This window comes from Cheilinus undulatus, linkage group 16, assembly GCF_018320785.1.
Source record: "Cheilinus undulatus linkage group 16, ASM1832078v1, whole genome shotgun sequence".
Classification (NCBI taxonomy): Eukaryota; Metazoa; Chordata; class Actinopteri; order Labriformes; family Labridae; genus Cheilinus; species Cheilinus undulatus.
This window is the reverse complement of record NC_054880.1, coordinates 45,570,971-45,596,389: the sequence shown is the minus strand read 5'-3', so window position 1 is coordinate 45,596,389 and position 25,419 is coordinate 45,570,971. Positions and strand designations below refer to the sequence as shown.

The 25,419-nt window shown below is 42.0% G+C and overlaps 1 protein-coding gene across 2 annotated transcripts in view; it reads left to right on the top strand.

Moving 5' to 3' along the window:
* Positions 1–25,419, top strand: part of LOC121524461 (trafficking kinesin-binding protein 1-like) — a 32,486-nt gene that overhangs the window by 4,597 nt on the left and 2,470 nt on the right. The window contains exons 2-17 of one of the 2 annotated variants that reach the window (XM_041809862.1): positions 5,331–5,407; positions 5,685–5,801; positions 11,060–11,160; positions 11,358–11,463; positions 11,550–11,628; positions 11,726–11,856; positions 11,932–12,006; positions 12,098–12,235; positions 12,329–12,405; positions 15,676–15,924; positions 16,608–16,888; positions 18,421–18,539; positions 20,338–20,545; positions 20,650–20,755; positions 22,715–22,840; positions 23,019–23,642. In XM_041809862.1, coding sequence (XP_041665796.1) covers positions 5,357–5,407; positions 5,685–5,801; positions 11,060–11,160; positions 11,358–11,463; positions 11,550–11,628; positions 11,726–11,856; positions 11,932–12,006; positions 12,098–12,235; positions 12,329–12,405; positions 15,676–15,924; positions 16,608–16,888; positions 18,421–18,539; positions 20,338–20,545; positions 20,650–20,755; positions 22,715–22,840; positions 23,019–23,613 — 2,559 coding nt within the window. In that variant the 5' untranslated portion in view covers positions 5,331–5,356 and the 3' untranslated portion in view covers positions 23,614–23,642. Of the gene's footprint in view, positions 1–5,330; positions 5,408–5,684; positions 5,802–11,059; positions 11,161–11,357; positions 11,464–11,549; positions 11,629–11,725; positions 11,857–11,931; positions 12,007–12,097; positions 12,236–12,328; positions 12,406–15,675; positions 15,925–16,607; positions 16,889–18,420; positions 18,540–20,337; positions 20,546–20,649; positions 20,756–22,714; positions 22,841–23,018; positions 25,136–25,419 lie in introns of those variants that run through there. The other variant, XM_041809863.1, reaches the window with a different exon arrangement.

Genomic DNA, 25,419 nt, shown 5'->3' with positions numbered 1-25,419 from the left:
ATTTTTCAGACCTTCATGGTCCCCCAGTTTAACTGGGTCCCAGAAAGTTCTCCCCTTTATCCCCCTTATGAACGGCCTTGTCTGCACATGACTGTTCTAGAATTTTCATGGCTGTTCATCCACCTTCAGGGACAGTGGGGGTCCCGGTCTCTGGCACCTTTCTTTTAGGGGTCATGGGCTGAAAAGTTTAAGAACCCCTGGTTTAAACAGTGGAAACCTATTTTCCTTACTTTGTTTTTAGCCTGTTTGTTCACATAAACATCTAATGTCAATTCATGAGATGTGAATTTATTTTTAAAAAGCATTCCACACTAAACTATTGATTATGCTTTGTAATGCCTTTATAATGTACCATACTCCATTTTTAGCATAAAAATGCTTTGTGTTGAATTATTTCAACAGTTTCCAACCTTTTGGGTGTGACTTGGATAAATCATTAGGTCAGATGTCAAATGTGATGAAAAATAACGACCCTGATAGCAGTAAAGAACTTTATGACATTAAACCAACAAAGAAATAAACTTTAAAAAGCACAAAAGATGGATAAAGAAATAAAAGCAAAGAAAGAGGTTGCTCTAACAGACCATGACGATGGATTTTGTTTGCTCTAGTTGGCTCTGAAATATCAATATATGCTCTGACCAGGTCATTTTAATTCTCATCCCACCAATTCAGCGCTAATGCACCGGCTCAGCAGATGTATGAGAGAGAACAGAGGCTTTCTCATAGACAGGAAATCAGAATTTTAAAGAACAAATGAAAGTCCTGCTTACCTGAGGTTGAAGCTTTTGTTGTTGTTTCACATACAATAGTTTCCTGTTCTGTGTTTCACTGACATGTTAGCCTCCCTCCATACGCTCCAGTCCACTTTTTGCTGCTTATGTTTTTGGGGTGACTTTATGAGTGCATAAATACACATGGAGGTTCTTCTTTAAAGCTTCTCATGTATGTTTACATTGGGGGCCATTCTGGAGTCAGTCTATCCCTCTGATGGTGGATGACCTGTACATTTTTATTTATATGTTTCTGAAATTTTAACTGCTTTACAAGCGGATTGTTCTGCAGAAAGCACAGGCTTAAACTCCAGTCTCAGTTGCTGTTACCCCCCCTCAGTAACAGTGCTCATGCAGTAGTAGTATTAGTCCTGTTAACAGTCACAGTCTAGGTGGCTTGTACACATCTATATGTGTGTTCTAGGTAGTCAAAACTGGTCAAACTCACTGTAAAACTCAGATGACTGAGAACATTCTGAATGTTTAAGTAGTCTGATTTACATTCTAATAACTGTTTGTTGATATATTGCTTAGAATGCATGTTTATGTGTGAAAGATGTTTTCATTTTACTAGATATAAACTGGGAGTCTCCTACAGTAGATAAGAAATGTATTGAATCTCGCCGAGATTAACTTGTTTCTTATTTTATTGATAGTTTGAAAGCATGCATATTTTTTATTGCATGCTTTCACCAGCTGATCTGCTGTACCACAGCTCAGTGCAGTTTTTATTTTTGCAGCTATTTACGAATTAAATGTCTGAAATATAATTGCACAAATTTCATAAAGATAATTTAATTAACTTACACTTTTAATATAAATACTTTTTTGGGCTTCTGGAGAGACTTGGGCCAGGGATCAGGGAAAATTCAACTTTTTTGGTTCTGTTTGCTAACTCTCAGCATCTTCATTCATCCAAAATGAACATTTTTATCAGTAGTTCTACCTTTTAACATGTATCTTATATTTGATGCAGACTTACGTCAACCATATCATTGGAACATGAGGCCCCAGACAGCTGCCTACAGCCATAAAACCACCTATGTATGTTTATAGTCAATGAAAACTTTTTGGTCCATAATTAAGATTTTAGTTAATCTGGATAAATGTCTTATCATCATACGATGACAGCATTAATTTATTATAAATGAACTCTTAGAGTTTTTTCTCATTCAGTGTTGTAACAGTACTTCTACTGCTACCTTTGGTAAACGTTTCATCATGAAAGCCACAGTTTTGACCAACTAAACAGCTTTTTTTTACATCCTTAAATGTATAAAATCACTAATAATATGACACCACATGGACTCCACTACATCACTGTTTGGGGAGACCGCTGTTGGCCCATTAAAGCTCGATATCCATCAGCTCATGCTCCGTCAGACCCACGGCTTCACACGCTTGTGCAGACACGTGCTTCTCCTGCTCACTGCCAACAGCTGGCACGCACCGCAGAGAGGAGGGAGAGTGTCATCGTTCTTCAGCAACATTTACATTATTGCACATTTTAACTCTTTCGCAAAAGTTAAACAGTTTTAAATCAGCAATGAATCTTCATCATTATGGAAAATAGATGAACACTTTCTGTGAATGAATTTAAATCTGTCTCTCAGTATTTGTATTCAAAGACTTTGAGATTGACTTTATTAGGGCTGTATAATCTGTTACTAAAAGATTCCTGGTATTAAAGGTCACATATTATGCAAAAATCACTTTTTCAGGCTTCTCTGTTAAAAATATATGCCCCTGGACTGTCCACAATCCCCTCAAGTCCTAAAAAAATCCATTCCCTCCTCCCCTTTCTTTCTCAGCTTTCAGAAAATGTCCTGAAACAAGCCGTTCTCAGATTTTACCCTCATGATGTCACGTGGGGAATTGGCCCTGCCCCTAGGTTAGTTGGCCCTCCCCGCTTGGAAGGAAGTTCCACCCTCCTCTCTTGATCAACCAGGAGAGCCCAATCCCTTTTCTGAGAGGGGAGTGGTCAGGGGCGGAGTCAGACAGCCCATTAACATTTAAAGCCACAGACATGGAAACAGCTGGTTCTGAGCAGGGCTGAAACAGAGGGGTTTTTACACATGCAGTAATCCAATACTGGAGTGTTGTTTCACCAACCAACTTCAAAGGCATGTTTTAGGGACCTCTGAGAACAATATAAAATGGTCTTGGTTCATTTTTGGTGATTACATGACAAAATTTACCCCCAAAGTAGAACAAAGAAATGTCATAAGAAGAAAGAGTCAACAAGAGAAAAGTAAATACACCGATAAATCCCAAATCCTAGATTTAATGACACATTTCATGGGTACTAGAAAACAAAGTTTATATGTATAAATTTCTACATTAATGCCAATAGACAGGCAGTCTATCCATAACAAATCAGAACTGTAACATGACACAAAGATTCATGGGAGAGTGGCATTCTGAAGAAGACTTATTTTAAATCTGGACTGGAGTTCACTAAAAGGACTGTGGGAGACTCCATAGTCAAGAGGAAGAAAGTTCTTTGGTCTGATGAGACCAAAATGGAGCTTTTAGGCCATCAGACGAGACCCTAAACACTGACATCACCACAAACACACCATCCCCACTGTGGAGCACGGTGATGGCAGCATCATGCTGTGGGGATGCTTCTCAGGAGCTGGCCCTGGAGGGCTTGTAAAGGTAGAGGGTAAAATAGATTTTGCAAAGTTTAATAAATCCTGGAGGACAATCTTATTCTGTCTGCAAGAGAACTAAGGTTTGGGAGAGGATTTATTTTCCAGCAAGACAGTGACTAGATGCTTACAGAGAAAGCTACACAGAAATGGAGACAGGGGGAATGTTCTGGAGCAGCTGAGTCAAAGCCCAGACCTCAATCCAATAGAGAATTTGTAGCTGGACTTGTAAAGGGCTTTTCACACCTGATCGCTGTGTAACCTGACAGAGCTTGAGAATTTTTGCAAAGAAGAATGGAGTCAAATTGCAGCATCCAGATGTGCAAGGTTTAAACCTATCCACACAGGGACAGAGCTGTGATTGCAGCCAAAGGTGACGCTACTAAACACTGACTTAAAGGGGGTGAATATTTATGCAGTCACTTATTCTGCATTACACATTTCTGTTTAATTGGCATTACTTTTTTACGATGTAACAACAAATCCACACTTAATTGACCTTTTATAAAATCAGTTAAAGGGTAAACAATCCAAGGGGCTGAATATTTCTATAGGCACTGTAGAAAATGGATGGATGGAGTTTGTTTTTTAAGCACTCAGAGATCTACTTGTTCTTTCTATAGATCCTCTTGTTTGTTACCATCAGTCTCTTCACTGTTACATCAGTATAACCAGGATTCTGTGAAGTTAAGAGGAAGTGCGTTTCAAAGAAGTCAGATAATTGCTTCCCAGTCTATTGAGTTCCATTTTTAAGCCAAGTCAATGACATAGGGCTCGACCTATGTGTGAGAGCGTGCGATGGCCTCAGTATGGCGCTGGTTCAATAGTAAAGAGTGCCTCTGTTAGTGGGTTGCCATGGCAACAGTTGCTAGAAGCAGGTAGATGTTTTGCAGCCTTGTACAGAACCAGAGGTGTAGTGAGGGGAGGTGATGGCAGAAAGAGGAGAGTTCTGTCAGGACTTCACATCTCTGATTGGCTCTGCCCTGCTCCCTGCTTTCTCTTTTTACTCTACAACTCTAAAACACTCTCTCTCTCTCTGCCTCCCTCACACTCGCTCACAGGGGCTTCCATGTAGGCGGGTAATCCAGTCCCTCGGGCGTGTTGTGCAGTAGCTGAGCAGTAAGACAGGGAGACGGTGAAAGTAAATGGACCAGTGTTTGGACTGTTTTTTATCAGTGGTTGTGGAGCTCAAGGAAGAGATGGAGAGCAAAAGCGGGATGGAGAGTTTAGCGATGGATGAGTGTGAGCTGAATGACTGGTACTATAAGAAAGGTAAAGAGGTCTTTTCTCATGCTAACTTTCATGCTTGAGTTATCTTTGTAGTACAGCTTCTTTACTTAAAGAAGAAGTAGATAAACTGTGCTGTCATGGTTGAACTGTTCTGGATAGTTTGGTGTGCTTTTGGTGCATTTTGAGGAGAAGAGGAAGCCTGCTGATTTTGAATTGCCTCTGTTTTGACACATCAGCCCTTGGAGCACACGCAAATCCACACAGTCCATTAGCACGCCTGAGAGGATCCCAGTTTGTAGGAACCAAAAGGTGATTTAATGAAACAGCAGTTAAATGTTTTGTGCAGGTGTCAGAGCTAACAGGATTACAGAAGTTTGCACAATGTATTCGATAACTCAGTGCAGAAAGCCATCGATTCCAGCTCTGAAGTCGATGAGAGCCTCGGGGTATCCGAGCCAAATGTGGTGCACCATGGAAAACAATTACTACTCTATCATACGCTAACATTTAATCAATGAGGGTGGATGTCACAGCCTGAAAGCGACCCATGTGCCACCTCTGAGAGGATGACTTTCTAAGCTTTCTGTAACTGTGCATGTAGACATGTTTGCTTCTTCCCTCACACTGATGAAGCTCTCTCATTGTTCTTTGTGTGTTCTCTAAATCTCCACAGTGCTATGTGCAGACAGAGTGGGCCAGATGACGAAGACCTACAATGACATCGATGCAGTCACACGTCTGTTGGAGGAGGTGAGGCTGTCCATTTTGGTTGTCTTAAGCAGCACCAGTGGGGTTGAAATAGTGTAAACTGTACAGCTAAAGCAGAGCATGCTCATAGGTATGACTAGTCATAAAACAGAAATCATCAAATAAGCAGAAAAATACAGCAGCAGTGAATGGACTCGGCTTCTAAATTTAACCACAGTGGCTGAACCTCCACCCACACAGGGCATCAAATGTAGCTCAACAGTGTTTCATAGTGGTATAAATGCTTAACCTTTCACTCCTCTCTTTACTCGACCAATAGAAAGAGAGAGATTTGGAGCTGGCAGCAAGAATCGGCCAGTCTCTCCTGAAGAAGAACAGAACTCTGACGGAGCAGAATGACTACCTGGAGGAACGAGTGGGACAAATCACGGAGGAGGTTTGTTCACTCACACATGAGGATCCACATCAGTCAGACTCTAAACACCGATGCCAGCTCTAGAGCGACTTTCTAGTTTTAATAACAGCAGTTATATAGGTCACTTTAAGAGAGCTACCTAATCCTCATTAAATCAGCAACAAAGCTGCACTCATGTCTGATTTTACATCATTTTAGTGCTGTTCTATGTGCTTTTTTATGTTTCTCGCTGTACTTAGATCACATATTTTACCTTTAACTTTTGATTTAAACCTTTTTGGCTGGCATGGCTCTGCATGTGTCTCACTGACTGACAGACTGACTTGACTTCAGAGCCATACATATGGAGTTGCGCTATGGGCGGGGTTTAGCCATCAGTGATGTCTGCCTCCACTGCGGTGATTACCTCAGATGTAGCGTTAGCATTCTGTCTGTTTTACCACAACTAGACCACGACTCTGTTGGAAATAACGAGTAAAAACAACCCTAAAAGATTTTCATGTTGTGGAAGATGTTTTATCTCTTCTGCCGATGTATTTTGGCATGAGTATGTGATAGCTACGGTGGTGTTCTCTAGGGTATCCAGTAGGGTTGTTCCGATTCCGATACCAGTACCGGAAATACGTCAGATACTGCTTAATATGCAGGTACTGGTATTGGCGAGTGTACGAGTTTATGCACCGTTCGGATGCTGTTTGGTTTAGCTTTATATTTTGCTTCATTTAGCTATGCTAACTGTTAGCACTATAAACCGGAAATCAATTTTTCTTCACTGCCGGAAAGCACGTCATGCATGGGCTACCGTTTTTAGAGCAGCAAAGAAGAACCAAAGGGCCCACTGCAGCAGCAAAGAATGGAGGCTGTGTGACAGTTTTCTCTGAACGTGATCATTAAAACGCCTTCCAGACCAGCGCTGTCGTACTCGACAAGAAGTGACACAGTTTGTCAAAGTTAAAGAACTTTTGAGCCATAAATCGTTTCCTCTTACTTGTTTTTCCTCTTGAAGCTAGCCATTGTTCCTTCCCATTGACACTATTGATGCCTTTGAATCCCGTGCAGCAGCATTTCAGGGAGCCTGGAACTCATGTGACTTTTGGGGACTTTACTGATCAGAGCCACACCAGTAAACCTGATATTGAACATCTTTTTATCCATTTAATCAAATTGCGATTGTTTATTTCCACAAGCTTGAATGCTAACGCGTATGCTAACCGCCATATTGTGCACTCTTTGTGAGGGTCTGTCAGCCAGTGAGTGTGATGCAGCCCCCTGTTTTACTGTTATTTTAATATTTAGCAGTAAAACTCAATAATCAGCAGAAGAACAACTCTAGGATCACAGAGATGCTCTACATTATGATTCTATTTGTTGAGTCAAATATAGGTCTAAAATAATTTTCTACGCTGCACACTGGTATCGGATCCGTACTACGGAAGGAAAAAATGGTCTTGGATCATCGCTAGTATCCAGGAGCTGCTGCCACGGTAGCTGTTAGCTTATGTAGCAGTAGGAAAGCAGCAGTTTAATGGGAACGGGACCCCATTTCTTTATAAAACAAGAGCAGAGAGCCACACCAAAAGCTTGTCTTGACAGAGCAGCAGCCCAAGCGACTTTGACATCAATTTTAGAAGGCAGCAGTAGCCTGCACAAGAGTAGCGCATGCGCACAACGCAACTTGTCGCTCTGACTGTCCGATCATGAATGCGACAGACAGAACATTCGTCTAATAACCATCTGAAGGTTTTCTGAAAAGTCTTGCCCTTCCCAAACACTTTCTTTGGGAGCTTTCCCAGATGAATGTCAAATATACTCATGCAATGGATAAATGAGTCGGTCTGGCGTGTCAGGTATTTCTACAGGCATCCCAGATAGCTGCGATCAGCCGTATACTAGGTTTTAACCTCATCTTGTTCTTCTTATAAAGCCTTTCTGGTGATACGTGCATGGAACAGATGCTCCCAGTGTGTTTATGTATGCTGTTTCTGTCCCTAACCAGTAAACCTTAAATAGATGAATAATTACAAATTCTGATTCCAGGAAAAGTTGCATCAATGTGTGAAATACAATTAAAAACCAGAAAACTGATTTGCAAATCCCCTTCCAACTATATGAAGTCTGATGCAGCACAGAGACAGGATATTTAACATCCAGGCTGAAGACCTTCATTGTATTATTTAGAAATATACCGACATTCTTAATTTGAAGCCTTGTCTAGCATCATCTATACGTTTCTTGATAACAGATGAAAATCTTCACATGCTAAAGCAACATGTGTTAAGATCAAACATGTAGAAATAGAAGCATTTAAGATTCCTGTAACTGGTGATTGTTTTGGATGAGTTTCCATCTGTAGAGGGCAGGAGGATTTACACATACATTATATGGACAAAAGTATTTGGCCACCTGACCATCACACCAACACGGACTGTAATGACATTGTATTAAAATACATGAGTGTCTCTCCACTCATGGTGAACAAGAAGACCCGGCTCACAATCTCCATTCTGTTCATCCCAAAGGTGCTGGATGGGCCAAGTTCTTCCACACTAAACTCATCAGACCAGGTCTTTATAGTCCTTCTTTGCGCTCTGGTGCACAGTCATGTTGGAATAGAAAATGGCCGTCCCCAAACTGTTTCCACACAGCTGGAAGCATAGCATTGTCCAGTATGTCTTGGTATGGTGAAGCATTAAGATCAGCCTTCAGTTCACAGTTGGAATGATGCAGTCAGGCAGGTAATGTTCTCCATCCACAGTTTGGACTTAGTGATGTGAGGCTTCCATGCAGCTGCTCAGGCATGGAAACCCTTTCCATGAAGCTCCTAATGCCAGTGGAGGTTCAGAACTCTGCAGCTGCAGAATCAGCAGAATGTTGGTGACTTTTACAACCATTAGCCTTAGCAGTTGTTGACCCCCCTCTGTGAGTTTATATGGTCTGAGTCAATGTTGTTTCACTTTCTTATAATAACGCTTACAGTTGACTGTGGAATATCCTGCAGGAATGAAACTTCACAAACCATGGTAGCATCCATCACAGTACCACAGAGTCACTGAGCTCTTCAGAATGACCAGGTTAGGATCACAAATGTTTGCAAATGGAGACTGCATGGTTAGGTGATGATACCTGTGGAAATGGGTCTGAATGAAACGCCTAAATTCAGAAATCGACAGGTGTGGCCAAAAACTTTTGTCCATATAGTGTACGTGAACAGCAACATTTTGCGCTGAAGTGTCAGGAGTTGGACACAAATTACTCATCAGTAGAACGTAACACCCATAGGTTTCCAGGGGAAAAGTGGTCTGAGGGTTTAGAAACTCTTCCATGTCCCTCACATGAGTATTAATCCACTTCTAAGTAGACCTCCAGGTAGTTTTCTCTTATCTGTAAATGTTTATCAGTGATGGTTAAATAATTCTCCCAGCCTTCTTGTTTTTTGGCTTCAAATATACCAGCTATGACAAAAACATCCTCCTGAGACCTGGGCTTTTGTTTGGAATGTGTTTAGTTCATCCCACTTATTTGGGATGAGTAAAGGTTCTGAATTTTTGGAAATTTTCATTTCCAAAATCCACACAATTTCCCAAACTTACCTAAAATTTCTGTGAACGTTCCTAAACATATTTTAAAAAATTCCCCCAAAAATGACCAATTTTTTTTCTTTTTTTTCCCAAGTTTTAGTTTAACTGTAAATTCAATAAACCTAAAATTTAAGGCAATTCCCTAAACATTTTCTTATACATTTCTCAAAAGTGTATGGAAGAGCTACCCGAAATTCCATGAAGTAGATGGAAAATTCCTAACCTTTTAAAGCAGATGGATACACCTGTTTCCGTGTTTCTCACTGGTGAATCCATCTTGAAAAGCTCCCGTCTGAACCGTTTAGGCCCGGTTAGAAAGTGACAGGAACAATCAGCGACGAGGGGCAGTACTTTCAGGCACGGCAGAGTCATGATGTAAACAAGCAGCAACAAGAGGCTGGCGTTATGATGGAAGACATTAGCGTGGATGCTGATAAAACGCCAGTTTTGTCAGAACTTGATGACATTCATTAAAAGAAGAACAAAGAACAGCAGTGAGTTGTTTTGTTTTCAAAAACCACAAAAGTCGAGTACTGATATGTCTACAGTCGCCATGTTTCGCGTTATTCCTTGGTAGCTGAGCACGCATACATTGGTAGCAGCTATGTCACGTTTTGTTGCTCTGATTGGCCCGTAAAGATGTGACAGGCACAACGTTCATCCAATCACCGTCAGAGTTTTTTTCAAAGGCTCTGCCCTTCCCAAACACTGTCTATGGAAGGTTTACCAGATAGATGTGTGAAACAAATCCATTTGGCATATCAGGTTAGAAAATTCTCCCAAATTACAAATACATTTCCCAAATTTCAATGAAAATCCATGAAAATTTCTATACAAATACCTACCAAACCAATACCAAACTTATCAACTAATCTCACAAATTCCCATGAAAATGCCCCAAAAAATTCAAAGCAAATTCACTTTTAAACTTTCAATGAAACACTCAAAAATATACAACCATATTCCATAATTTCATATGAAAATACTTGAAATTTTTCTAACAAATTTTCCAAATATCCAAATTCCCTAAAATTTCCATAAAATTCTTGAACATTTCAAAGAACATCCCAACCGGAATTACCGAACAAATTCCTGATAAAACTACATATAAATTTCCCAAGTGTCAATGAAAAAATCTTAAATTATCTTGGCAAATTCACCCTAAAAACTCATTCAAATTCCTTCAAATCACTTTAACTGTCTTCCAAATTTATGTGAAAATACCAGAAAGTTTCCAAACACCTACAATACCAAACGGATTACAAACTTCTGTATTAACGTTGCAGATTCCCATGAAACAGTCTGAGGCAAATTTCCTTCTCCAAAATATCAAACATATCACCAAAAATTCTATGATGTTACTTGAAATTTCCAAGGAATTACCCCCAAGATATCAACATGAAGTCCCTAAAATTTCATTTCATAGTAAAAATAGCATTGCAGATTCTCTCAATATTTTTGATATTTTACTTAAACATCATTAGACACTCTGGACAATTATCTGAAAAATTCTAAAAGCAGAAATTATTACTGTGAAAATGTCGTGTCCTTGTGTGTACACGCCTCGGTCTTGGCTCGCCTCGGTCTCAGGAGGTTAAGATAGAAAACTTCATTTTTGCTGCACGCATGCATGCATGCATACACAGAGGGAACATGTATGTAATCACATACAAGTATTAAACACTATAATTTCTCTTCCAGGTGGCCCAGCTGCACCATGAACTGAACCTGAAGGATGAGCTGCTGCAGTTTTACACCAACGCGGCCGAAGAGAGTGAGGAGGAGTCCGGCAGCTCCCCAACGTTAGCATCCTGTCTTTGTTTATCATCATTCCCCTTTCTGGATATCATTCTGAATATTCATGCATCAGGGATTAAAGCCAAACAAATGTGTATGAAATCACAGCAACATGTAGATAAACACTAAATCTGCACAGTAGGAAAGTAAAAGTGGACTGTTGCAAAGAGTTTCAGGCTGGTTGTGTATTTTCTGTCTTAAGGGGGAAGAAAAGTAAAGTGGAAAGTGCTGCAGGAGGCTTCCTGAGTGATACGCTCCAGAGGAAGCTCAAAGATCTGGAAGAGGAGAATCTGTCGCTCCGCTCAGAGGTATCTGAGTAACACAGACACACACATGTAAATAAGAGCATGTATTTGTTAGGCTGTGTGTTTTAATCATGGATGTGCACACCCAGGCTAACCATCTGAAGTCAGAGACTGAAACCTATGAGGAGAAGGAGCAGCAGCTGGTCAACGACTGTGTCAAAGAACTCCGTAAGCCTATGTCTTCAGCTATTATGTGTTCACACAGGGAGGGTCTCTTGTTCCTGTGTTTTTGATTGCTCTAACCCTCCTGTTTCTGTTCTATCAGGATTGTCCAGTCTCCAGATTTCTGCAATAGCTGAAGAGTTAGCGAGAAAGACAGAGGATGCATCCCGGCAGCAAGAAGAGATCACACACCTCCTCTCTCAGATAGTAGATCTGCAGAAGAAAGCCAAATCTGTGAGTGAATACTCTTCAACTTAAGGCGATTGTTCTTAACCTCTGCTCGTTTTAATCCGGGTGTTGTTTTTCTAGTTCGCAGTAGAAAATGAGGAACTTTCTCAACACCTGCTGGCAGCTAAAGACGCCCAAAGGCAGCTCACAGCAGAGGTAACTTTGTCATGGTTGCTTTTCCCTGCCAAGCTGATTCCAAGCTGTTTGATTTTGATAACTCTAAAATATTAAATTTAATGATAAACAGCTGCAAGAGCTGGAGGAGAAGTATTCAGAGTGTATAGAGATGCTGCATGAAGCACAGGAGGAGCTGAAGAACCTGAGGAACAGAAACTACCCTGCAGGAACGCCTCGGCGCTTCCATCCTCTGGGGCTTTACCCAATGGTGAGAGAATGTGCATGTATGTATGTCTATATCAGTGACTGCATGTGTGTTTGTGTGTATGATCCATTTATTTGTATTCTTCCTGTGTTACAGGATTCTCTGGCAGCTGAGATTGAGGGAACAATGAGGAAGGAGCTGAGTCTGGATGAGCCAGACTGTGAAGAGCAGAAGTATGTATGAACACAAAAAACTGATAAATGCGAGGCTTTACTACTCCAAATATTCTCAGATTTTATACTCTAAAGCAACTTTTCAATGTGTGTGATCCCTGGAGAATGAGTCTTTAAATTTTCTTTAATTAAATTAAAATGATTTAAATTTAAAAATAATAATAAACATTTTTATTATTATTATTTTTATTTTTATTGATTAAGAAATATTATTGATTTTGATTATTAAAATTATTAAATGGTAATATTAATTCAATTATTTAATAAATTAATCAATTAACTAATTAAATAATGAAACATAATAATTTAACATTATTATTATCAATAATTATTTATCATTAAATATAAATATTTCATTTTATTGTCTTTTTTGTCTTATTTTATCATGAATGGACTGATAAATCTGTGTGTTTAACATGCATTTTATTTATTAATAATGGCTAATAATGGTTAATTGTTTTAATCGCAGTTATTTTGGGAGTCATTTTAATAACTCTAGGGAGTTTAAAAAAAACACACATTTTGAATTTGAGAATGTTTTGGAGGATGGATGGAGAAGATATAGAGCCTGATATGACCCCCTTGAACAAAAACTCCCCTGACACAAAAACCCAGGCATCATGATGGGAGGTCTAAGGCTCTGACTGGGCCCAGTGTCTGCTTTAAAATACATAAGTTTGCATCCCACTCCTTATAATAAAACATGACCGACCTTATTACTATTTTAATCAATTAATCAATCAATAACCTCAGACTTGTCTGAGTTAAGAAGCAGCAAATTTCTGGTCATCGAGGTCTTAATGACTTTAAGGTATGCTTCTAGTTTAAATAACTGACTTTTATCATCAGGCTTCATGGATACAGTTGGGTATCATCAGCATAACAATGGAAGTCTATGGCACAATTCCTCATAATGTCCCCTACAGCACTGGTTCCTAATTTTTTCCTGGGGCCTCCTACTTAAATCTTAGGAAAGCCGAGCCCACCCAAGACCCACACAAACTAAAGAGAGATCAATTACTGTTTAAAAATCAACATCAATTTTAATTGTTTCATAAACAAAACCCAGAGACACTAGGTGAATGTATGCTATATTGCCAAAAGTATTCACTCACCCATCCAAATAATGTAAGTCAGGTGTTCCAATCACTTCCATGTCCACAGGTGTATAAAATCATCACCTAGGCATGCAGACTGTTTCTACAAACATTTGTGAAAGAATGGTTCACTCTCAGGAGCTCAGTGAATTCCAGTGTGGTACTGTGATAGGATGCCACCTGTGCAACAAGTCCAGTGGTGAAATTTCATGGCTCCTAAATATTCCACAGTCAACTGTCAGTGGTATTATAACAAGGTGGAAGCCATTGGGAACCACAGCAACTCAGCCACCAAGTGGTAGGTCACGTAAAATGACGGAGCGGGGTCAGAGGATGCTGAGGTCATAGTGCACAGAGGTGGCCAACTTTCTGCAGAGTCAATAGCTACAGACCTCCAAACTTCATGTGGCCTTCAGATTATCTCAAGAACAGTGGTAGAGAGCTTCATGGAATGGGTTTCCATGGTCGAGCAGCTGCATCCAAGCCATACATCACCAAGTGCAATGCACAGCGTGGGATGCAGTGGTGTAAAGCACGCCGCCACTGGACTCTAGAGCAGTGGAGACGCCTTCTCTGGAGTGATCAATCATGCTTCTCCATCTGGCAATCTGATGGACCAGTCAGGGTTTGGCGGTTGCCAGGAGAACGGTACTTGTCTGACTGCATTGTGCCAAGTGTAAAGTTTGGTGGAGGGGGATTATGGTGTGGGCTTGTTTTTCAGGGGCTGGGTTTGGACCTTAGTTCCAGTGAAAGGAACTCTGAATGCTTCAGCATACCAAGGGATTTTGGACAATTCCATGCCCCTAACTTTGTGGGAACAGTTTGGGGATGGCCCCTTCCTGTTCCAACATGACTGTGCACAAGTGCACAAAGCAAGGTCCATAAAGACATGGAGGAGAGAGTTTGGTGTGGATCAACTTGACTGGCCTGCACAGAGTCCTGACCTCAACCCCATAGAACACCTTTGGGATGAATTAGAGTGGAGACTGAGAGCCAGGCCTTCTGGTCCAACATCAGTGTGTGACCTCACAAACATGCTCCTGGCCATAAACACACTCCTAAACCTTGTGGAAAGCCTTCCCAGAAGAGTTGAAGCTGTTATAGCTGCAAAGGGTGGACCGACGTCATATTAAACCCTATGGATTAAGAAAAGGATGCCACTTAAGTTCATATGTGAGTCAAGGCAGGTGAGCGAATACTTTTGGCAATACAGTGTATGCTTATTATACCAAAAAATGTTTGTGTAAACTATTTAAGTAAAGTTTTGCCATGAGCTAGTTAATATATACCAATCTAATCTTGACAGCCTCAGAGCAGAAAAGCCTCCTGCCCACCCTGGGATCTCTGGCGACCCCCCCAAGGGGTCCCGAACCCCACTTTGGGAACCTATGACCTAGAGGAAGCATGTAAAGAGTAAGAAGCACAGACCCCAGAGGAACACCATAGCTAACTCTGGTGTGAGTAGAAGACTGATCATTCACATGAACAAACTGAGATCGATCTGAGAGATAGGATTTATACTAGCTTAATGCTACTCCTGTAATTCTCTGTAACAGGATCTGATGGTCAGTAGTGTCAAAAGCAGCACTGAGATCTAATAAAACAAGGACAGGGAGAAGAGCGCTGTCAGAAGCTAACAGTAGATCATCAGTCACTTTATTAATACAGTTTCAGTGCTACGCTGGGCTCTAAATCCTGATTGGACGTCGTTAAATAGACTGGTATTTTGAAGAAAGTCACTTGGCTAGCACCAAGGATAGTAGAAATAAAATACTGATACTGAGCTGGTGAAGTTAGCAATATATACAAATGTATGACATCTGAGACCATCTCTTCATATCTCTCATCCTTTAATAATGTAGTAATAAAAGAGTCTGAAGAATAATCGCATTATCCCATTTCAGGGTCAACAATGTACACCCCTGAGCTATCTAGCCACATGTAGGGGTGCTTAGGTAGAAAATAAGAAGGTTAGCTTAATTCAGTCACAAGAGTAAAAGTGTAGGGTTTTATGGTGGAGGCTCAGCGATAGCATGGATGCCAACCTAGCTGAGCCATAATGACACACATGAGCAACAGTGCCGTGTATAAAAAATGTAATTCTAAACAAATCACCAATACGAAATAACTACATACATTTTTGGCTAATTCCTCTGTGTTTTGTTGTGTGCAGAAGCCATAGGAAACGGGTGTTTGAGACAGTCAAGACTGTCAACAAGACGGTCCGTCAGCGTTCTCTGACTCCAACCAGCTCCAACATCCCGGGCTCCAACCAGTCTCTGTCCACCCGTACATCCCCCCAGTCCAGTGGCCTCTCCACCCCACACTCCAGCATCTACGGATGTGACATCAGTGGGGACAGTGTGGCCCTTGATAACCGAACGCAGAGCATCCTGATGGAGACGACATCCAACCAGGACAAGTGAGAGGGAGCTTACTTTATACAGTAGCACAGGGGTGTCCAAACTTTTTCCACTGAGGGCCGTATAGAGAAATATATAAGGATGTTGGGGCCACTTTAGTATCAGCAAGGCAAGGTATATGACATTGATTACGTCAGTAGAAGAATAAAGGAGGAGCTGGGGTGGAGGAGGGTTGAAAGAGCAGTTTGCAGAGAGAGCATGGACAGGCAAGGTAGCATGAGAGTGATTGGCCAAAAGCGTGCTTAGGGCAGATCAATTCCAGGTTTTTGGGGATGCCATTCAGATGTCAGGGGACCCTATTTGGCCCTATCTGCCACTGGCTCCGCCCCTGGGATATTATTGGTACTGCTGTTTGCTGCCAAAACTTATTAGGGAGTTAGGAAACAAGATGTTATTATTCCGATTGCCAATAGTTTTACTTTGGACAGTGTTGTCTTAGTTTAGTGGCAAAAGAATTAGCATGCTAGCACCGTCTTATAATGAAACTATGAAGTGAAATACAGCCGAGCACAAGCCCATATGTTATTTTATTCCTAGAATTTGCTGCAGGCTGATCAAAATTGGCCCCCGGGCCATAGTTTGGACAACCATGTGTAGCAAATCCAAAGGAATCAGAGAGTGAAAAGTATTTAGAGTTATTTTAAGTTTATTAACTGAAAAATGTTGATTTCTGTCCTGGCAGCAGCTCAGAGGTCCGAGAGAAGAAGTCCACCGGAGCTGAAGACCTCCGCCTCGCCCTGCGCCGCCTGTCTCTACGGCGACAGAACAACCTGAGCGAAAGACGCTTCTTTGAAGAGGAGAGAGATCGAAGACGGGGAGGTCACGGAGGTCTAAACGATGCCCTGGGCCAGGAGAGCGTTATGACCCCCTCAGAAAGTATCATGTCCCTCGGGAACATCCACGTTTGGGCCTCACGAGGGCCTTACCTCCCAGACAAACTCCAGATCGTCAAACCTCTTGAAGGTGAGGGAGGGAGGGAGAGCGGGAAGGCCTGCAAGGCAGGCAGGAAGTGGGAAGGTGACAGACACAGAGGGGTTGGGACAAAGAAAGGGAGCAGGCGCAGCTGGGGGAGCGAGGGCGAGAGGAGGCGGGAGAGTCGCCTCGGGAGGACACTCGAGGGGGAAAGGGAGAGAATCTGGGGGTGGGCGAGGAAGACGGGAGCAGGGATAGAGAGGGAGAGAGGAAGGAGGTGGGCTAGAGACCGAGCCGGTAGCCAGAGAATGAAAGCAGCGATAGAAAGGAACGAGAGGCCTCTGTCACTGATGCTCTTCAACTCCTTCTGGTCTCTGATGCATCATCACAAGTCAGGCAGTTTTTCCTCTCCACACAGCTATTACAAAGACACACAGCCCAGAGGATGGCTGTAGACGGGGAAGGGTGTAATTTGTGCTGAATTAGATTAAGATGTACTCGTAATGGCTGTTCATTTGTTAGTTTTAAACTGATCAAGTCATCCATATTTACAGGGACTGTTCATGTTATAAACATGACGTTAAACATATGGGATGCTCACATAAAAGAAATGCCAGGAAGTCAAAAATACAGGGAGATATTTCTCATTCTGGGAAATTTTAATGAGACTTTGGGATAGGCTTCTTATTCTCTGAGTGATCTGAAACCATCCCCCTGTCTCTGTGACATCCACATTAGCAGAGGTCGCTTCACTCAGCTGATGGTGGGATGTCCCATGAGTGTATAGGGAGGAATCACATTGTAATTCAGTGTGGGTTGAACCTTTTGAGATTGTCTGTGCTGCCCTCTGCTGGTGTCATCTTGTATTTCACTATCCCGTAATACATCCCCATTATATAAAAACCTTGCCATTTTTTTATTTTAACCCACGTTTGCTTATTTTCCATCTATACTTTCTTATTTATTTTGTATTAAAAATCTTGTCTTTATGTTTTTCCTTCACTATTATTTCAATTCATCATTTATTACCTTTGTTCTTGAATAATTCTCATTCTGTCACTGCTTGTTTTCTGTTCTAAATAAACATTTTGACTAATAAAAACCTTTCTTACTCTCATTACTCCTCCATTTCATTTTTATCACCACTCTCTGCTCACTATCATCTTCACCTGTCCCTGTATTCTTTCTCATTATTTCTGATCACTTACTCTTTCATGGCAGCTCATATTAGACAGACTCCTGGAAAGATATGTTTTTTTTTTTTTTTTTATTGAACACATACGTTTATTTACCCTTGCCTGGACTGCTCTGCAGACTTCCATAAGATCAACTGATTAATTGCATTTAATATCTAAATTATATGAGATCCAACATAGATAATAGCTGTCCCATTGGTCCTGCAGCAACATCTCAGAAGAAAATGTTGACATATGCATAATAGTGAATGAGTAAAGTCTATTTAACTATAACAGCTGTAACAGCTGTCCTGTAAAGTCAGTGAAATATAAAAGTTTAGTGATATAAAAGAGCATGGTTTCTATCAGACACATATGATCACATTTCTGATTTGTCCTCTCCACCAGGCTCTGCCACCCTGCATCACTGGCAGCAGTTAGCTCAGCCTCACCTCGGTGTCATTCTGGATCCCCGGCCCGGAGTCGTGTCAAAGGGCTACAGACCCCTGGAACTGGAGCTGGAACAGGTGTGTGTGGCCGCATCTGCAGTGAGACCATCTTCATGTAAAAACACTTCTATGGTAGAGAGTCATACGTTTCAGTGGGAATTAAACAGCTTCTGTTCTGGCAAATATCTGTGTGATTTAAAGTCTACTTTAAGTTTTAATGAAGTCCAGTCTAGACTGACTAGTGTGCAGGACTAATGGCAGCAGTTTATCACAGGGAAGTAGTCTTTTTGCTTAATTAACCATCCATCTCTCTTTAACCTTAATGGGAGCGGACAACTAAGGAAGAGCTTGTTTGGTTTAATTCAACTTGAAAGGGATGGGTTAAGAACTACATTCGTTTTCAGGGGTGTGCCTGAACGTAGACTCTGCTCTGCAGCAGTTGTGTACTCCCTCCTACCTTATGTAATGCAGTGGTTCTCAACGTGGGGGTCGGGACCCCCTTGGGGGTCACCAGATGCCTTAAAAAAATGAAGAATATTTTTCATTCATCTCATTTTTTTTTATCAATTCCTGTACAATTTGGACCCATTTTTGCCTCTTTTGCCACGTTACACCAATTTTGCCAAATTCTAACCGATTTTCATCACTTTTTCCTGCCATTTTTTGCCAATTTTGACACAGTTTGCCACCTTAAACCCATTTTTTTGTCAACCTCAAACCCTTTCCATCACTTTTTTCTGCCTGTTTCTGCCACTTCCAAACCAATTCTTAACACTTTGCACCTATTGTTGCCTCTGTTGACCCATTGTTACCCCTTATAATCCTTTTTTTAACCACTTTTACTCTTATTTTTCCCATTTCAACCACATTTCACTATTTGTTATGCCCATTTTTTCCAATTGAAACCACTTTTTCCCTCTTTCAAATCCCATTTCACCACATTTCCCACACATTTTTGCTTCTTTTAACCTATTTCTGCCACTTTTTGATCTTCTTTTGCCACTCTGTGCCCATTTTTGCCATTTTAATTATTTTTTGCATTTTTTTGCTTATATTTTTGCCACTTCTACCCCACTCCCATTTCACCACCCTTTTTTTTTACTTTTTAACTGGTTGTTATTCTGTTTTTAAGAAAAGGCATTTACATTTTTAAGATGGCTATATACTATGGCACAAATGACTAAAAAAGATACACTGCCTGGCCCCCCAAAAAAAGTCGCCGCCAAAAAAAGGTCACACACTCTAATATTTCGTTGGACCGCCTTTAGCTTTGATTACAGCACGCATTCGCTGTGGCGTTGTTGCGATAAGCTTCTGCAATGTCACAACATTTATTTCCATCCAGTGTTGCTTTAATTTTCATATTGATGATGGGAGAGTCTGACCACTTCGCAAAGCCTTCTCCAGCCCATCCCAAAGATTCTCAGTGGGGTTAAGGTCTGGACTCTGTGGTGGCCATTCCATGTGTGAAAATGATGTCTCATGCTCCCTGAACCACTCTTTCAAAATTTGAGCCCGATGAATCATTGTCATCTTGGAGTATGCCCGTGCCATTAGGGAAGAAAAAGTCTATTGTTTAAGAAATGAGAAGTTACTCATTGCATCAGCTGGGGTTAAATAACTTGTTGCCAGCTGAAAGATAATCGCCCATGCAGTAATTATCCAATAGGAGGCCCATACCTATTTGCTTAGTTAAATCAAGGTGGCAACTTTTTTTTTGGCCAGGCAGTGTACATTACAGACTGTATTTGCACAATGTAGTGTTGGATAAATGTGAATTAACATAGACCCTACAGTGAATTTTACACTACACCCACACGTATGCATCTGTGATAAACTGAACTTTTCCTCCTTTGCCATCCTGGGTTGTCTACAGGTTTATCCATGGGGGGGCTTAGAGGAGGATGAACCAGGAGAACAGTACTTCCAGAATCTTCCCACTTCCTCCGCAGTAGCCTCACCAGCAGTGCCGCCCACATCCAGCACAAGTGACCCCAACCTCGGGCAACCTCCGACCAGCCTTGCCCCACTTTCTCCACCTTCTCCATCACCATCGCCACATCTCAGCAACACTGACGTCCTGGGTGAGTGCACACCTTACATTTTCCTACACTTGTTATTGCTGAGCCTTTTTTGAACACATGCTCAGTATTGTTTTATTGATGACTTTTGTATCTGTGGCTTGCAGCTGCATACTACCCTGGTAAATGCATGGCCCACACCAGCTCTACCTACACCTTCACAACCTGTCGGATCCTCCATCCAACTGACGAACAGACGCGGGTCACACCAAGGTTGGCAGCATGATTTGTCATGTGTTTCTCAGCGTTTCTCTTTAAATCAAAGTCTTTCATGATGTCCGTTAAAGTTGAGGCTGATTTTATTCAATCTGCAAAACCAGTTGTGCGACTCAAAATCAGGTCAGAATCAGCTTGCACACCTGGAGTGTGTTTATGGGAATTTTTGACCGTTCTTCCAGAAGCACATTTGTGAGGTCACACTCTGATGTTGGACAAGAAGGCCTGGCTCTCAGTCTCCACTCTAATTCATCCCAAAGATGTTCTATGGGGTTGAGGTCAGGACTCTGTGCAGGCCAGTCAAGTTGATCCACACCAAACTCTCTCCTCCATGTCTTTATGGACCTTGCTTTGTGCACTGGTGCACAGTCATGTTGGAACAGGAAGGGGCCATCCCCAAACTGTTACTACAAAGTTGGGAGCATGGAATTGTCCAAAATCTCTTGGTATGCTGAAGCATTCAGAGTTCCTTTGACTGGAACTAAGGGGCCAAGCCCAGCTCCTGAGAAACAAGCCCACACCATAATCTCCCCTCCACCAAACTTTACACTTGGCACAATGCAGTCAGACAAGTACCGTTCTCCTGGCAACCGCCAAACCCAGACTGGTCCATCAGATTGCCAGATGGAGAAGCATGATTGATCACTCCAGAGAAGGCGTCTCCACTGCTCTAGAGTCCAGTGGCGGCGTGCTTTATACCACTGCATCCCACGTGTTGCATTGCACTTGGTAATGTATGGCTTGGATGCAGCTGTTACCATGGAAACCCATTCCATGAAGCTCTCTACCACTGTTCTTGAGCTAATCTGAAGGCCACATGAAGTTTGGAGGTCCGTAGCCATTGACTCTGTCTATTTAAAAAATGTTGACTACATCCTGATCATGACTTACCATGGCATTCTTTTGTTTTTAAGGACAGGTTTTCCAGTTTAAAGGTCCTAACCCTAACCCTAACCCTAGGCACGTTTTAAAATTTACAGCAGCTTTATACTGTTGTTGTGCTTGTTAGCAATGATGGCTCTTCCTGTCTGCAGTAAACTGATTTAGTGGGTTCATCACAGAAGAGACACATAGTGATATTTTACAATATCTAATATTTAAAAAGAGCTCATCTATTTGTTTGACGGTGGTTTGCAAAGTGTATGTTGGGTTTTGTGCTGCATATCTGATAGCTAGTGCTAGCTTACCTGTGTCATCTTCACCTGGCACATTTACATCAAGCTGCAAGCTTGCAACAATAATAAGAAGAAGAAGAGGAAGAAGAAGAAAAGCTTTGCATATTTTGCTGCGTCAGCTTCTAAAGCTTTCCATTTTTTAATCTAACTATTTCACCAGCTTTCCTCTAGTTATAACCCATCATTCTCTCCCCATTATCACCTTGACTGTCTTGGTCAAAGGAGGAACAATGGACAAGGAGCACGCCCAAATATGTTACGGTAGTGTTTCCAATCAGACGGACACTCTCGTTGACCAAGCTAGTGTTGGCCACTGGAGTGGATGACATGGGAGATGCAGGAAGAGAGGGAGACAGAGAAAGAGAGATGCAGGAGAGTGACAGAAGTGGTGATGAGCTTCCCTGCTTGTTTTTATTTCTGGCACATGCAGCCTACATTATCTATTTATCATCACTATATATCAGCCCTTACAGGTCCAAGAACCAGCCAGGACCACCAGGAATTCACCCGGTTCTCCAGATTAGTCACTCCAGGCCTGATATCTGCTGGGTTTAGAATCCTTTTTAAAAATTTGATTTAATCCCAATGGCCATGTAAGATCCAAACAACAGTTTTTGAGGTATTAACATGGCCAAACAACAATATTTGTCTGCTATGTGTTTAGATAGAAATTTAAAAAAATCTGAGCGATGGATTTCATGCCCATGCAACCACAAATAATGCTCCTTTTTTCATTAATGAAAGTCTCTTTTTTCTATCATGTTGTTTATCTTCTTGACAGTCTTAACCCAGTCCCATCATCGTCCTCATGTGTGATGACCAGCTCCTTATTGGGCACTCCAGCTGCTACACCCTGCACACCCCGCAGGCTCAGTCTCAGGCCATCTGAATCCTCAACTAACCTCAGGTAGGGTCCCTTCTTTGTCAAGAGACTTAACAAAGCCAGCCACTCTAAATCACACAGAGTTTGTTGCTGTTTCCGTAAATTAACAGTTAAGTTTGTTATAAAAGGCATTGAAGGGAATTCTGTAGAGTTACCAGTTATTTCGTTGATGGTTCAAAACTTCCCCCCTTTGTTTTTGCAGAGATGCAACACGCACCACCAGCACTTCCCTGGGGTTAGTGCGCCTTCTCCAGGAGAGAGGGATCTCTGCAGCGATGTATCACCAGAGCCCAAGCCTGGAGCAAAGTCAGGGCAACGGAGGCGTCTTACTCAGTACCTCCATCGCTCCTAACAGAGCACCAAACCCTGACCCCCTGCGCCCTTCTACCCCTCCCAATTCACCTACAGGAGAGGGAGCTTCAGCTGCACCAACACCAGCTGGATTCGACTTCAAGAGCCCATCCTATGACAACTTCCTTGCTTCCAAACCGGCTCGCTCGATCCTGAAGGAGGTAACAGGCAGAATGAGGGGCAGGCAGAGAGGGAGGGACTGTGAAAGCCAAACGGACGTTAGCGTGACCGTCCACAACCTCAACTTGCTGGACAAGGTGAAGCGGCTGGGTGTGGCTGGAGCTCCAGGGGGCAGAGCAGTGAGTCCCAGTCCCATCCTGGGGCCTCTCGGTGGGCTGCGCAGATCTGGCTCCCCTTTTGGGCCTGATGGAATGAGGAGGAACCGGAGTTATCCTGGTATGGTTGGTGCCAGCATGGCAATGAAAGCCCCAGGACCCCAGGAGTAGTCTGGACTGCTGCTGGCCATCGGGGTCAGGTAGGAGTCAGGACTGACTGGCTATTGAAGCTCAGACTGATACTGTTCATACTGTACATCTGACAACAACGTGTCACTACTGACCAGTTTTTAAATCACTGCTGTGGTTCCAAACAGACACTGTCCATTATTTAGAGCTTTAACATCAGGCCATGCTTAGATTAGAAGCGAAATAGTGGGTTCAAAGGAAACCACTTCTGATATGTAGCCATGCAGAAAATGTTGGTTTTATGTGCCCAGATTTTAGATATGAAACTGATGAGCTTGGCTAAATGAATAATGGGGAAATCCCTTGACATCCATTACCATTAAAATAACCACAGGAAACTGCTCCCTGATGTAAGGATAGGCACTCAGTCGAGAAAACCATCCCATGATAAGTACTCCATCGCCCTTGGTTGCCACCACTTCTGAAATATCATTGTCATCTTCAACCAGCACTGATACGAGCTTACCTACCACGTGGCCCTCACTGGCTCTCAGAATCTAATGGGAGATGGGCAGCGAGAGCTGGTCCTATCAAGTAGCCATCTCACTTCACTGGTGTTCCATCCAGAGTTAAGCCCACGACGCCTTGGCATGTCTCAGCAGTAAGCTATGGCATCCCAGAGCCACCCCCATGCTAGCTCTTACATACCATTGTATGCCTCTGCCAAAGACATTTGTGCTATTGCATCCTTATGTAAAGACTAATGAAAAAATGCTCTTGGCAAGAGTAAGATCACACATAGAAAATCATTATTTAAAAAATATATAATCCATTTCACTTTGTAACAGAGGTGCTGTTTTCTAAATTTTCTGAGGAGGGTCTAGCAGCCGACCGCCAATCTCAGACGGCAGTTTCACTTATGAAATAACCACTCTGGAAACAGGCTACAGTATTACTATATTAGCCAATGTAGCTACGTTAGCTCTAGCTTTTGAAATGTGAGCTTTAGCAAACATAGCTAAAACTATCAAAGCTAGTGTTGCCTGGTTAGCTTAGGCTACATTAGCTACATAGCTGACATAGCTGTAGCCTTAGTTGCGTTAGCTGCGTCTGAGTATTTTCATGGAGGACAGGCTTTTCTCCTGTTTACTCAGCTTCATCAAACATTCTGTAATTCTGTTTTGCAGACCAGGTTTTTAATGAACGAATGAAAGTTTAATCAGCTTTACATTCAAATGTTTAGCATGTATTTCTGTTCTGACAGAGGTAGCATCTCACAGTAGTGGTCTGCAAGGGGGGGTGTCTGAAATCTGTGGTCTGCAGCCTCACTGTCTTAAGTGTTCTTAAATTGGGAGAAAGTAAGGCTAGCTATTCACCCTGTCTCAGTCTTTATGCTAAGCTAAGCTACATGTCATCCAGTTCTACATTTAATTTAAATACAACAGTTTGGTTGGCCCTCCCTGCTTGGAAGAAAGGTCCACCCTCCTCCAGTCACACTCATTTCCTGAGAGGGGTGGAGTCAGGGGCGGAGTCAGACAACTCAGTAACATTTAAAGCCACAGACACAAAAACAGCTCGTTCTGAGCAGGGCTGAAACAGAGGGGTTTTTAGACATCCAAAAATCCAATACTGGAGGGTTTTTTTAGCAACAGACCTCACAGGCATGTTTTGAGGACCTCTGAGACCAATATAAACTTGTCTTAAAGGATTAAAATATGTGACCTTTAAGTTCTTGTGCAGCCACAGCTTGATCCAGAAAGGGGAAACTGGACATAGTTAAGGTTCTTGAAGATATTTCACGTCTTTAGTCCAAAACTGAGCTATGAAGCCCTTTGGAGGAGAGGCATA